This window comes from Polyergus mexicanus, unplaced genomic scaffold (genome assembly GCF_030449975.1).
Source record: "Polyergus mexicanus isolate NDT 795.1 unplaced genomic scaffold, iyPolMexi1.0 SCAF_22, whole genome shotgun sequence".
Taxonomy (NCBI): domain Eukaryota; kingdom Metazoa; phylum Arthropoda; class Insecta; order Hymenoptera; family Formicidae; genus Polyergus; species Polyergus mexicanus.
In genome coordinates this window covers 1,349,979-1,365,428 of record NW_027223342.1, presented here as the reverse complement: position 1 = coordinate 1,365,428, position 15,450 = coordinate 1,349,979, and the positions used below count along the sequence as shown (strand labels likewise).

Genomic DNA, 15,450 nt, shown 5'->3' with positions numbered 1-15,450 from the left:
TCGATCAGTGCAAAGAAATCTTTGCACTGATCAATAATAATAAATAATTGATCGATTATTCGAAGTATTTGTAATACCTCAAGTGTACCTCAAGCACTTTTTCGCCAACGGATCTGATTGGTCGATCCAAAATTAAAGATAAATCTGATTAGCTACGCCATATTGTTACTATCTTTTCGACTAAAGCGCGATGTGACCATGTGACCAATGGCTCATCGGATTATTACAAACGTGCTATCGCACTTGAATACGAGATTTGTCGGGTTTTCCCTGTTAAATAAAGATTGAGATCAAGAAAGAAAGAACATTTATAAACATCGGTATAAAATTAACAATCTTTGGTTTTTTTGAATGTTGACATTTTAAAAATTTAGTACATAATTAACCAATTGCTATTTTATTATAATCTGCGTTTATGTAAACGTACATATTTTTATACAGGTTACAAATATAATAAATAATAATAGAGAGTTCAATTTACAATCTGAATATTTTTTGTATTCTTTATTCATTGGATCTAAATTAATACTTCACGTAAAACGCTATATGAAGTAAAACAATGGATACATTAAGTAAAAGACACAGTTGTGTTATCGAATCTGAGGAAGCGATGGAAGAATGTTATGTAAAGAATTACACAGAAGCAGAAGCTGAGGAATATTTAAGGGTAGGACAATTCATTATTATATCTGATAAAGCTTAATATTTTTTATAGCAATTTAATTCAATATAATTAATATTAATCAATTTCATAATATAGATACAATTATACCATAATATAATAAACCATAATAAAAATTAATATCTTTAAAAAGTTTTAAAATGTCTTTATTTGTATATATGCATATATTTTTATGGAAAATACTTTCCATATTTCTATATTACTTTCAGTTTGTAAATAGTAAAGATGCCGATACAAAGAAATCCGAATTAAATGCAATATTTGAAGCATTAGATGACAATTTGCAAAAGCTTTATATAGAAGATCTAGCAAAAGATTACCAAGAGTGCAATTTTACTTATCAGCCAAAATATAATAGTTTGCCAATTATTTATATGAAAAATAAATTATTATCGATAATTGAAACGAATTCTGTAGTTGTTATTCAAGGACCAACCGGTTGTGGAAAGACCACTCAGATTCCCCAATTTATTCTTGATGCTAATATTAAGAAGAGACTTAATTGCAATATTATAGGTATATTTTTAGATATAATTTTTATTACATATTTATATTAAACACGCGTTTATTATATAAAATACATATAACATTTTCAGTGATAAATAATATAAGTAAAATTTTAATATATTTACAATATATTGAAAAGCTGACATAAAGAAGTGTTTATAAATTTCTGTTATAATTTATAATTCTTTTATAATTTTTAATAATTTATTATAATATATAGGTTTTCATATTTTTTTTTAGTTACACAACCAAGACGAATTGCTGCAATAAATATTGCCAAAAGAGTTAGCCAAGAAGGGGGATGGCCTCTTGGTAGTCTTATAGGCTACAAAGTGGGTATGCGTACAGAAACTTCATCTGACACCCGCTTAACATATTGCACTACTGAGATCCTCCTCAATATTTTGATTCATGATAAACATATGTTGAGATATACACATATTATATTGGATGAAATTCACGAACGCGATCAAGATTTGGATTTTCTTTTACTAATCATTAAAAAATTATTGCGGACAAATTCTAGACAAGTTAAAATTATTCTTATGTCGGCAACGATCGATGTAACGAGATTCGCGGAATATTTTTCTACCAAAGTAGAAAATGAGCTAGTACCGGCGTCTATTGTCACGATTCCGGAAAAAAGAAATTTTAATATTTGTACGTATTATCTGGATGAAATAGAAAATCTAGGAGTGGTGAGTTAAATTACAAAAACTGATAACAATAATTATCCGAAATTTAATCATTTTATGTATAATTCTATTAATTAATATCTATTAAAATTATTATTTATTACGATTTACTATTATATAAACGAAAATTATTTAAAGAATCTTTTTATATTTTAATATTGCAGATCTTATTTTATAATAAATATGCAATAACAAATTTTTTGTACAGTAATGTGTAAAGACTATATTTTAATAACTAATCATTAATAAATATGTGTAATAATTTTCTAATATAATATAACTTTATATTAAGTATGTAATAAGCTCATATTTTACAGATACCGGAGGTATCCCTCATAGAACCAAAAATTACTGAAAACATGATCAACTTTTGTACCCTTATCATCAATGCTCTGGATCAAATTGATATTAATGACAATGAAGAAGATTTGGAGTCGCTTCAGAGACATGCTGTTCTCGTGTTTTTACCCGGAATTTATGAAATTGAAGAACTGTATAATTACCTATCATCAGTTTACCATATGAACAAATTATGGGATCTGGTAATTTTGCATTCATTGATTTCTAGTGATGAGCAGCAACGGATTTTTCACAAACCGCCGGAAGGTTACAGACGCATTATACTTTCCACAAATATTGCTGAAAGCAGTATTACTGTACCAGATATAAAGTATGGTAAATAAAAGTCTTTTAAATTATACAATTATAATTATTCAGAAAAAAAAGGTATCAAAAATATTTAAAAAACATGAAAAAGTATTTGTGAAGAAATATTAAAGAAGAGATATTGTATAAATATATAATATTATTATTTTCTAATATTTCTTTAAAATTACACACACACACACACACATATATATATATATATATATATATATATATATATATGTATACATGCGCATGCATGCATATAATTTTTAATAATATAAGAATTAATTGTTGAATATATAATAAAAAAAAGTTAATAAGTAAATTAATAATTTAATAAATGCTTATTTATAGTGATAGACTTTTGTCTTATAAAAGTGTTGGTGGTCGATCCTAATACTCAATATCAAAGTTTAAAACTTTGTTGGGCAAGCAAAGCAAATTGCACACAACGAGCTGGTCGTACTGGTCGTGTAATGAATGGCAGAGTGTACAGATTAGTGCCAAAAGCATTTTATAACGTAAGTAATGCTCTTAGTTATTTATAATATTTATTATTCTCATAATCTGTATACTTTAAGAAGAATCTCTATAAATATGTAAAAGATTAAAATTGTTCATTAAATCTTTGAAATATTTTATAGGAATATTGCATTTAAAAAAAAAAATAATTTTTGTCTAATATATGATATTTTATATATTGAAATTTACAATATTTTTCAATTTTTCCAATATATTTTTTCAATATATGGATTAATTCTTTACGAAACTTACAGAACATTTTTGACGATGAGAGCACTCCGGAAATGCTTCGCGCTCCACTCGCCAACATCGTTCTTCGTGCCAAGATTCTCGACCTTGATGAACCACGTGCTCTTCTCTCCCTTTCTCTAGATCCACCCTCTCTTTCTAATTTAGCGGCCACCATCCTGACCCTAAAAGAGGTCGGGGCGTTAGTAAACGAGGATAACTCTTTTCAACCTTTTGACGGGAAATTAACCGACCTCGGTAGAATAATGGCGTTTCTTCCGCTTGATGTACGAATTACGAAATTAATTATGCTGGGTCAGGTTTTTGGAGTTTTACGAGATGCTATTATTCTGGGCACCAGTATGGCTATCAAGGACATTTTTAATATTGTACAATGCCGTCCTAATATTTCTTCTTATGCCACTCGTAGAAAATGGGCTAACGATTCTGATAGTGATTGCATCGCAACTTTAAATGTTTACAAAAAGTGGCAAAATGAAAAAGCGAATCGTCGATTAACTACTTATCAAGCCGAAAGACAATGGGCCCAGAGAAATGGAGTCCAATTAAAAACTTTACGTGAGTTAGATGCTCTAATAAACGAGATCACTCAGAGATTGCTGAGATTAGGAATTGAGGAGAGTATTGGAGTTAATAAAGGCGTCTGGCATGGTATAATCATTTATTTAGTTTTTATAATTATTGGTTTTTTGTATTCCTAATTAGTTTTTGGCTAATCATTTTTAATTATTATTTAATAATTTTTAATTTTCTTTGATTATTTTTCTATTAGATTTGTGGTTTTTTTTTATCATCATTTTTAAATTATTGTTAATTATCTTTCAATTATATTTTATCATTTGTAATTTTGTTTTATTTCTTATTTCTGAATTATATACATATTTTCTAAAAAAAATTTTTATTTTAAATTGTTTTCTAATTTATATTTTGATTATTGTCGATTATTTTAGATTATTTTTATAACATATTCACAATCAGATTCAATTCTTTTTCAACTCTATTCTTTTCTATTTTCAGATACAGATCGCGATTTTATATTAAAAGTCGTTCTTGCAGGAGCATTCTATCCTAATTACTTTGTCAAACGTATGCAAAATCCGGAAATTCATAAAGAAAATATTATAATGAGTTTGGGTAACTTAGATCCCATGAAGACAGTCTATCTAAGAGGATGGCCAATAGAACAGCCTGGATATTTGTATGCTAAAAAATTCCAGGAAATTTTTGCCAAGCATCTAGAAATTCCAGAAAAACAAATAGCAGTGTTTTTTGATAAATCAAAACGTGTTTATGTGCAGTTTCACAAGGAAGTACATATGAATGACAATTTTTACAATATATCTAACTTTGTGTATCAGGTAATTATTAATTTATTTAATTTATTATGTTATATACATGTGTGTATGTATGTGCGTAATATAATAATATATAATTTATATATAAATATATATAAATAATAATAATAAGCACACATCTATATAAAATATAAGAAATATATATACGAAAAATTAGTAAAATATTGATTATGAAATATTATGATTATGTAACCGATATTATTAATTTTTTTGTTTATCAGGCTGTCAAGATGAGACAATGTGATGTACCAATCGAGATAAACTTGTTGAATATAAAAGAAGCACAGAAAAGAGCAAAATATTATGATGTTCATAAATTTGAACGAACTCTTTTCTATCATAAAGATTTAAGGGAGATAGAGAGTGATAATTACAAAATTAGGCCGGAATTGCCAGAGCTTGATGTCACTTTTATACCTCTATTTATACAAACTGTAAGTTATTCTTTATCTTATAAATGAATAAAGAATAAGAATTAGAATTTAAAAAAAACATAAACGTGTTTATGTTGCCATATAGAGGCATTTGTAACTATATTTACAAGATATTTATGGATTTATTAAATCATTGCTTTTCTATTCACTCTATGAATTCTATTCACTCTTGATTGATTATTGTTGGATAGTTATTTATCTAATTTCATTACACACATTCTATATTGATATATATCAGTTAATATCTTTTTAGATTATCAGCCCTGGATATTTCTGGGCGATTCTCGATGATAATGTCACCCATTGTAAATTACAAATGATTGAAGATGTTCTTAATAAACACCCCTTAAAAGAATTTTCTTCTCTCCCCAAAATTTCAGCCATAATTGCTGCCCCTATGGAAAGAAAAGAATCTTTAATTTATCATCGTGCAATAATTGAGGATTTCATCTCAGGAGAACTAGTCGACATTTTTTTCATCGATAATGGTCGTTCCTCTCGAGTTCGATGTAGCGATTTAAGAAAAATTAATGATATCAAAATTTTGGAAATACCTTCTTTAGCATTCCATTGCAATTTGGCTTTTCTGCAACCTTCGTATCAAGCTAATTTTCATGGTCGATGGTCAAAAATTTCGAAAAATTATTTTGAAATGCAAATTAAGAAAAGCAGAAAGATTTTTGGCAAGATTTATTCAGTTGTTGATAATACTGTTAATTTGGAATTGATTGCTGTTGATAAAAAAGGAGAAGAATTTAATATTAATAACGATATGATTGAGAAAGGATATGCTAAAAGAAAAGAAGAATGTTATTTATCAACATATAATCATGAACTGAGAGTAAATATAAGTAACTTTAAAACAATATCAATGGAGGAGAAAAAATTTTACGAAGAGGAACAGTATGATAAGGATCACTTATTAAAAGTAAATAAAATAATTGATTTTTTAACATGCCAATTTTTTTAAAATTTAGTAATAACGTAATATCAATTTTTATATTTTTAATTCTGATATTTGTTTCTAATTATTAATTTTTATACTAAATAATAAAGTGCGTAGATAATTTATATATTTTTTTCTGCCTTACATAGATAAAAACAATATAAAAAGACAGATTAAGAGAATAGTGTGTGATAATAATAATAATAATAATAATAATAATAATAATAATAATAATAATAATACTTCAAGAAAATTAATATATATGACTAATGTTATAATTTATAAAAATGTATGTATATATATACATGTATGTGATTCTATATATATGATTTTAGTATCCTAATTCACCTAAAGAAGAAGATTGTAACTCCAGCATAAAACTTCAAGGTCCATGCTCTCCTTTAGAAATGGAATTGATCCAATTGACATCAGTCGGAAAATTAAAAAGGGCAATTATAGATTTGAATTCTGTGAATTGTGTTCTTTTGGATGATGATTACGACCGATCGTCGGGACGTCTTTTGGTTGCTCAGATCGTCAATCAAAGATTAAATAGTGGAAGATTAATTCTGAAAAATACCACTTCCCTGCCAAATATTCCCGGACTTGCAGCATTGCTCGCGCTAATCTTCGCACCGCGCATGGAATTGAGACGCAATTCACGAAGGACTTATTATACAGGAGCTTTATGTGGTTTGGGACCGATTGATAATTTTACTAGACAGGCTATGTTACCCGATCACGATATGGAAATTAAGTTTGACGTGGAAATCACGATCGACGATATTAAAGAGGTATATTGATGATAAAAATAATAAATTAATAATTTAGCGAAGTAGAGTGTAAGAAAATTAATTAAATGATTAATTTATTGTCTAAAATTTCGAAAAATTACGAACAAAATTTTCTACTTTTAGATCTAAAAAAAGATGAAAAAAAATTTCTTATTCTTCCATGTGTTCTATTATATTCTGAAATTATTTTACATAGAATTTAATATATGTATATGACACATTCTATATATTACATTTAACTATTTAAAAAATATTGTTATTTTTTGCTATCTGTTACATAATTTATTAATTTTATTAACAAATTACAAACATTTTCTATTTATTTTATTTTATTCCTTTTAATTCTATTATAATCTATTAATATCATTTTTCCTTTTATTATCTCTCATTAATAATAGCAAAATAATAATAACATTAATAGTCAATTTTTATACACAATTTTTTCTTACAGATAAATAAATTACGTTATTGGATGAATGCAGGAATGCAACTAAATCAAAACTCCAATAGTGAACATATTATTATCTGTCAAAATAAAATCAAACATATTTTGCTTGAACTAAGAGACAAACAAAGAAAATCACATAATCCATTGAATGACGAGATCGATTATTGCTTTGATAAATGGAATTATTATGACAAATTATACTTTTTGCCATCCATTCGAGAAACAACAAGACAATGCGATATATATCCGCTGCATAAAGCATTAGAACTTTGCGAGATAGATGAGAAAAAGGAGGAAATGCTAGAGCATCTTTTGGAATTGCAACGTTTTGCTCACGAGTATGTAAACATTACATTTTTATTTATTAACACATATACATATATACATATATATATATATATATATATATATATATATATATATATATATGTTTTATTTTTTTACCAGAGATGTACTTAAGATGAAGAATGTGGCCATTTTCTGTAAGCTATGTGAAATAGAGACATTTGGTCTATTGGAACTACGCAATCATCTTTATTCAGAACAACATATAAAAAACGAAAAAACATTACAGAATTAATTACAGCATTATTATATCATTATTATATCACTATTATAGATCAAGAAATTATTTCCAAATTAAAGTCAAGATACTTTGCTTAAGATAGATTAAGGTAATTAATAACTTAATTTTATTATAAATGACTATATTTTTTCTATTATGAGCAAATGTGAATGTTATTTTTTTTTATTAAGATGTGTTAATCTGTATTTTGCATTTGTGTGGAGGTAATATATTCGATTTAATTTTTTGATACATTTATGGATTAAAACACTGTTATTTTTTATAAGGGTTATTCAGATTTGTATAACATAATTTATGTGTCCATAAAATTTATATAGATACACCGATTACATATTTACATGTAATTACATCGCATCTGTGTAGCGTGTATATACACTGCATATTGGAGAGATTAGGATTTGACCAATCAGGACAAAAGAGACAAAAAGTTTCCGTGTCGATTGGCCAGATCTATATCTTTAATGCGTATAATAGGCTTAACGTAACCTAATGCGGCGTCTACAATAGAGATTTTAAGCCCTAAATTATAAGAAATTGACCAATCACAGTCAAGTATGAAAAGAATACAAGACTGTGATTGGTCAATTTCTTAAGGTTTAGGACTTAAAATCTCTATTGTAGACGCCGCATAATAGGCTTAATGACATAAAGAGCATGGTTGCATGGTTTGCAGTCTAAAAGTCTGAAATTTGATTGAAATTTAATTTTGTAGTGTGGTTCGCGCGTGTAAAGGTTATGTCAAAAGTATATATTTTTTTATGTAAAGAACATGACGAATATAACTAATTGAATTAATAAATAAATTTGCTCTACAATACAATTTGTCGTTTGTTATTTTTGATTTTCACGAATAAAATTATAGCATCAATGATGCAACGTACGTTGAGCGATTATTCTTTTCTACGAATGAATTTTCTCTATCAGAGATTACATTATTGCACTTCAACCGCAACTGCAGAATTATGCAATAATAAAAGATTAACAGGTACATCTTTTTTATTATATCTTATATATAAATCTGTTATTAATGATACATATATATGTGCATGTTTTCTGTACTTGAATTTGTGTATGTATTCAGTTTATCTATAGTCATTTGCGAAGAATTTTCTCTGAAAAGTAGGAATAACTTTAACTTTTTTCGCATATTGGCAAGAACATATAAAATAAAATTTTAATTAAAATCAACTGAAAAAATATTAATTAGAAACAAATGAGGGAGTAAAAGAGAAGTAATACCTTGCTTTAAATTTGCAGATTTTCCCGCGACGTTTAAATCGAAAGATGTAGAGCAAAGCTGGTACGATATCTGGCAGCACAACAATTACTTTACTGCCTCCAGGATAGCAAGGACAAGAAATGACAAGCACAAGGAAAAAGAGAGTAAAGAACCCTTTAGTATGGTCTTACCACCGCCCAATATAACAGGAGTGTTGCATCTGGGTCACGCTCTTACTGTTACAATCCAGGATGTCCTAGTGAGATGGTTAGTAATATTAATAGCAATAAGAGCTATATTACATTATATTACAATCATATATTACAGTCAAACTTTTTTTTGATTACTATATACAACTTATTATGACTGCGTTTCAGTTGACATTATAGATTTTCAATACTGATAGTGAATATCGAAATGCAGTCTATATATAGAGATGGCACTAATTATATTAATAATTTTATTATTATTATATCATATTTTTATATTGATATATTTATTTACCATAGGTAAATTTACTATTATATTATAGATTTTTCTCTACTGTGCACACATACATACAGGCACAGAATGAAAGGCCATCCGGTGTTATGGATACCAGGTCTGGATCATGCAGGAATCGCGACGCAGGCGGTGGTGGAACGTATGTTACGGCGCACGCGAAACATTACGCGGAATGATATGAATCGCGCCGAGTTCGAACGATTACTCTGGCAATGGAAGATGGAGAAGGCCACGATTATCAATCAGCAGCTGAAAGCTCTTGGTGCCACACTTGATTGGAACAGAGAATATTTTACTATTGATGAAGTAATGTGTATTTTCTGTTTTATCGTATATATAAAAAAATACATATATTTATTTTTATTATGATGTTGAATTTTTATACTTGTGTGTGATCTTTTAGAGTCATAATGCAGCAGTAATAGAAACGTTCGTACGGTTAAATGAAAGGAATCTATTGTATAGAGGTAGAGATCTCGTTAATTGGTCTCCGGCGTTACGCAGTACTATCTCAGAGATCGAAGTCGAGGATTTCGTAATAGATGGCAAGACGCAACTCCGGTTACCTGGTCACGATGACAAAGTTACTGTTGGCCAATTAATTAAGCTGGCATATTCGATTAAAGATTCGAGTGAGTGTAAAAATTAATATTAATTAAAACTGATTTTCATATGCCAATTTTTTAATGTATTTGGTTTTACAGAGGAAGAACTAATAGTTGCAACAACTAGATTGGAGACGATTTTTGGGGATGTGGCTATTGCTGTGCATCCAGATGATGAGAGATATTCGAATTATATTGGACGACAAGTTTTACACCCTATAAAAGAAACGTTCATACCTGTCATAGCTGATTCCTCAGTCAAGAGAGATTTTAGCACTGGTAAAAAGTAAAAAGAGATTTATAGAAAATAAATTTATCGAAAAATGTATAAAAAGAAAGTGAGAGAGAGAGAGAAAGTAGATTAATAAGTTTTGAGTAAAATTTCTTTCTTTTATTATTATAATTGTTAAACTAATTAAAAATATATATATTTTTTGCTCACACAGGTGCGGTAAAAATTACACCGGCACACGATCGCTTGGATTATAGCATTGCCAAAAGACACGATCTTCCAGTTATTATCGTCATCGACGAGGCTGGTAATATGACAGATGTATGCAAAGAATACAAGGTATGACCACTTGGAAAAGATGCATAGTTCAACGTTTCCTCTTTTTTTGAGATATATATATTTTTTAAATATATTTAATATCTTTATATTTTTTTTCTCGTATATCTATATACAATGTTTTTATTTAGTATATTTTTATAGAATATTGATTAAATATATTTCTATATTTTTTACTTATTTTATTATCGATTTATTTTCTTGTTTATTGTTGTCAATAATTTTAGGGACTATCAAGATTCGTCACACGGGAGAGGCTCATCAACGAGTTGTCGGCGCGAGGTATTGTGAAGAGCGTGGAGGACCATCACCGAATGATATTGCCACGATGTTCACGTACGCACGATGTGATTGAGTATCTGCCTAAGGAGCAGTGGTTCGTACGATGTACGACAATGGCTAGACGAGCGTACGAGGCCGTAAAGAATGGTGAATTAAGGATCGATTCGAGCGACAGCGGCCACGAACAATTGTGGTATGACTGGCTTGAAAATCCCAGGTAAAATTACTATATATGATTATTTAATTATGAAATTGATAAATAAATGAGAGTAAATAAGTAAATAAATATATAAATAAATAAATTATTCAATAAAGAAATAAGTATGCAAAGAAATACATAAAAAAGTGAATAAATAAAATACAAGAATAAATAAGTAAGTAAACAAATAGAATAAATAGATGAATAACTCTGAACACCTGAATGATTCTAAACATGCAAATATAATTTAATAAATTTGATACATTTTTTTAGAAAGAAAGAAAGAATTCCTTTTTTATTTCTTCAGGGATTGGTGTGTGTCGAGACAATTGTGGTGGGGTCATCGTATTCCGGCGTATTCCGTAAATCATAGTGATAATAATAACAATAATAGTGATGACAATGATGTCTTTTCCACTAGTAATATTAGCAACACTTCGTGGATAATCGCGCGATCTGAAAAAGAAGCATATTCACGAGCACGGGAGAAATATGGGGATACAGTGAGCATACATCAGGATCCTGATGTCCTTGACACGTGGTTTTCTTCGGCAATTATACCATTTGTCACACTTGGTTGGCCGGAACATGTTAGTTCTTCTGTTATTACTATAATTATATTTTAATATATTTTTTATTATTATTGTTATCATTATCTTTTTGTTATTTATTTTTATTATTATATTATAATAGTTTGTTATTTTATTTTTATTATTTTTACATTTTACACTTACTATTGTCATAGACGAAGGACATGGCAAAATACTATCCGCTAACACTGATGGAAACTGGTCATGACATCTTTCTTTTCTGGGTGGCAAGGATGGTGATGTTAAGTCTAGAAATGACACAAAATTTGCCATTTAGGGTATACAATTATATATAATAAATTAATAAATAATAAATTATTTGTGCTCTATATGTATATATATTCTGTTAAAGTTTTATGTATATTGTAAAGATATAGTTTCTCTAGCGTAAATGCGCTTGAATTGATGACTATATATATGCATAGGAGGTTCTGCTTCATGGTGTCCTGTGTGACGCTAATGGCAAGAAAATGTCCAAGAGTTCTGGCAATGTCATCTTACCAGAAAACATTATAAATGGATGTAACTTTGAAGTGAGTATTCTTCAAACTTACAACATACATATATATTAAAATTATATTACAAAAATAAAATTAAAATGCAATTGTAACATAGGAATTGAATGCACAAGCAAGGCAAAATCACGCAGCGGGCATTCTCAGCGCTGACGAATTGCAACGAACGCTACGTGTCAACGCGAAATCATACTCTGCAGGAATACCAGACTGCGGTGCAGATGCTTTGAGGTTATCATTGTGCGCACGTAATATTAAGAGTAAGTAAATTAGAATATTAAGAACATGAATATGAGAAGAATCTGAAAAATTGTTTAAAAGTTAAAAGCATTTAAAAAAATTTTTAAATGTTAAGAAGAATCGTAAAAGAAACTTTTACTATAGATCGTACCATCAGTTTCGATATAGATGATTGTCGCACAAGCAAGTATTTCTGTAACAAAATCTGGCAAGCGAGTAAATACATATTACTGATGATAAAGAATGGTGATGAAGAAAGCAAACAGGATCAACAACACAGAGATAAAGAAAAAAAATATCTAAGTAGTCTGGATCAATGGATCTTGAGCCGATTGTCATGGATGGTGGAAACAGTGAACAGTGCGTTCGCTGAGCGAAACTTCCATAAGGCGATTGCCGCAATTCGTCAATTTCTGCATTACGAGTTCTGCGATCTTTATGTGGTACAATGTAAAACAATATTTTATGAAATGTGTAAGAATGTTAAAAATATTAATCATAATAATAATAATGATAATGTAGTTTGTATCTTAATTAATTTTAATTTAATAATTCCTTATAAAATCATGTAATATATACATATAAAATTTCTTTAAACACAGGAGGGCACAAAATTCGGATTCAGAAGCGGCAATGCAGCCGGACATTCCGATACTCTCGCAAAATGCCTGGAAGTATCGTTGCGTCTTCTCGCACCCATTACGCCTTACTTATCGGACGACCTATATATAAGACTCGTTAAGAAGAATTTGCCAGGATTTCAGTCAGTCTCCTCGTTACTGGAGATCTCTTATCCGGTGCCGTATGAGGTATATGTATATATATATATATAAAAGTTATATAAATAGATTTTATATTATATTATCAATTTTTTTCAATACATTCGTGATTTTTTCTCTTTCTCCTTCCCTCTTTTTTCTCCTGCTGAACATTATTATATATGTTAAATAATTTATTTTTATTTAATCTATTTTTATTTGTTTAACAGTTCGAGCATTTAAGAAATGTTGTATTGGAGGAAAAGGTATGCGAGCTTGTAAATATGATAAATGTGATCAGAAGCTGTATGGCGAATGTGAGCAAAAAGTCAAATCCTGAAGGTGGGTTTCGATAATTGGCGAAGCAAATATGCTAATTAAATAATTCAAATTTTTAATTAATTTATTACGAAAATTAATATTTTATATATATAAAACGTACATATATATGCACAAATACATATAGACAAATATTAAATAGCAATAGTGAAGTGAAAAATTGTATATGAAAGATTTCCCTGTTTTTTCTTTTTTCAGTTAATATCCTAGTCAATAATACGCATGATTATGATTTTTATCAAGAAAATGTGAACCTTATTAAAGGAGTGAGCAGAATCTGGAATGTGCCTATTCATTTAACAGAATCGGTTAATGATGGCAATTTTCATAATGAGACAACGAAAGACAACAACGATAACGGCATTTACACTACTCGATATATACACACGAACGGTTGCTCGTTACTTATAGCAGTTACGGTAAAGGAGAAAACAGTATTTTATAGTTTTTTTAATATACAATATATAAATATAACAAAGAATTATATACAAATCTATGTGTATATATAATTATTCATAGTAATTAATAAATATTGTACATATACTAGAAATTATCGATCAATATTAATATATTTTTAATAAAAAATAAAAAAGGAAAGTAATACAATATATTTATATATAATATATAGTATTTTTATTTCTAAGATTATATTTCTTATTATTATCTTTTACAATATATAAAGGAGTTACCATGCTTGTTATTTATCTTGCAGGATGCATCAATGTTGGAACAGATTAAAAAGAATATTGCAAGAAAGGAAAAATTGGAAAAGAGAAATCAAGAAAAAGTGAATTTTTGCTAAATATATGCTAAAATATGATACCTATCATATCTAAGAACTATAACTTCTCTCCTTCACACACACTTAACAAATAAATTAAAATATGTTTTCTGAGATTTCTTATAAATAAAATTGTGCAAGTTGACTGCGCATACATATAATTAAATACAGAGTAATAACTTTACACAAATGCAATTGCAAGAAATAATGATTATTTGTTTAAAATTATAGAGCATCATTTTGCTCACATGGTGCAGATAAATTATAATACATAATGCTTTTTGGGAATTATATATGTAATACTTGAAGTTCTGATTAATGCCATTTATCTAATTTTCCTGATATGCTAATGTTTAGAGTCTAAATTTTCGCGATTCAAATTTTTAATTATTGAAATTTTAGTCCTTTTTTTTTTTTTTTTTTTTTATTCTTTATTCTAAGATTAAAGTCAAATATTTCCATCAATTTAGACTTTTTCCCTCAATCCCTATAATTATTCTAATTAAATTACATGCGCATGGAATGGAAATGTTGCGCCTTTTGTCTTTTATTTGCTCCCTCACTCTTTACTTTAACATATGATCACTGACGTGAAAAATAAAAGTATCGCGAACGCAAAGAGAAGTAGTAAGCAATAAGATATGAGAAAGTAATTAATAAAAAATGTCTTGTAAAAGAAGCAGTATAAATTAATCGGCGAGCGTCACAAAACATCAGATAAAATCTTTAACGAAATTTTTCCAATCGACATCATTTTAGACAAAATTAGATTAAATTGACGAAACGGAGTAAATATTTAAACTCGAATGAATCATATACGCACTGAACTATGGCTGCGGTCAAGAAGACGCTAGACATTCTTCGAAGCGTTTGATTGACCAATCAGGATAAAAGAGTAATGATTTCTTTATTCTGATTGGTTAATGCAATGCTTCGAAGCATTTCTAGCGTCTTCCCGACCGCAGCGTATATATCATACTGGAA

At 28.4% G+C, this 15,450-nt stretch overlaps 2 protein-coding genes and 1 long non-coding RNA gene across 6 annotated transcripts; 2 read left to right on the top strand and 1 right to left on the bottom strand.

The window, feature by feature from the left end:
• Positions 1–237: 237 nt before the first annotated feature.
• Positions 238–8,377, top strand: LOC138942349 (probable ATP-dependent RNA helicase spindle-E). 3 transcript variants are annotated; one of them, XM_070312519.1, is made up of 13 exons: positions 238–320; positions 442–667; positions 892–1,198; positions 1,430–1,887; positions 2,202–2,559; positions 2,887–3,053; positions 3,309–3,954; positions 4,321–4,661; positions 4,880–5,092; positions 5,346–6,020; positions 6,374–6,832; positions 7,284–7,618; positions 7,728–8,377. In XM_070312519.1, exons 2-13 carry the CDS (start codon positions 560–562, stop codon positions 7,858–7,860), a joined length of 4,200 nt encoding a protein of 1,399 aa, XP_070168620.1. In that variant the 5' UTR covers positions 238–320; positions 442–559; the 3' UTR covers positions 7,861–8,377. The 3 variants fall into 3 exon arrangements, with proteins under 3 accessions (XP_070168620.1, XP_070168621.1, XP_070168622.1); XM_070312520.1 differs by lacking the exon at positions 238–320 and having other exon boundaries at positions 386–667; XM_070312521.1 differs by lacking the exons at positions 238–320; positions 442–667; positions 892–1,198 and having other exon boundaries at positions 1,488–1,525; positions 1,716–1,887.
• Positions 4,742–6,824, bottom strand: LOC138942350 (uncharacterized). The gene is made up of 3 exons (XR_011448293.1): positions 6,387–6,824; positions 5,647–5,823; positions 4,742–5,487 (listed from the first exon to the last, which is right to left on the bottom strand). It is a non-coding gene; the product is annotated as an uncharacterized lncRNA (long non-coding RNA).
• Positions 8,378–8,430: 53 nt separating the features above from the next.
• Positions 8,431–14,752, top strand: Valrs-m (Valyl-tRNA synthetase, mitochondrial). 2 transcript variants are annotated; one of them, XM_070312558.1, is made up of 16 exons: positions 8,431–8,851; positions 9,124–9,352; positions 9,649–9,895; positions 9,993–10,221; positions 10,294–10,473; positions 10,641–10,765; positions 10,990–11,261; positions 11,551–11,833; positions 11,989–12,111; positions 12,259–12,366; positions 12,449–12,608; positions 12,733–13,031; positions 13,191–13,397; positions 13,577–13,688; positions 13,884–14,104; positions 14,398–14,752. In XM_070312558.1, exons 1-16 carry the CDS (start codon positions 8,734–8,736, stop codon positions 14,485–14,487), a joined length of 3,003 nt encoding a protein of 1,000 aa, XP_070168659.1. In that variant the 5' UTR covers positions 8,431–8,733; the 3' UTR covers positions 14,488–14,752. The 2 variants fall into 2 exon arrangements, with proteins under 2 accessions (XP_070168659.1, XP_070168660.1); XM_070312559.1 differs by lacking the exon at positions 8,431–8,851 and having other exon boundaries at positions 9,269–9,352; positions 9,618–9,895.
• Positions 14,753–15,450: the final 698 nt, after the last annotated feature.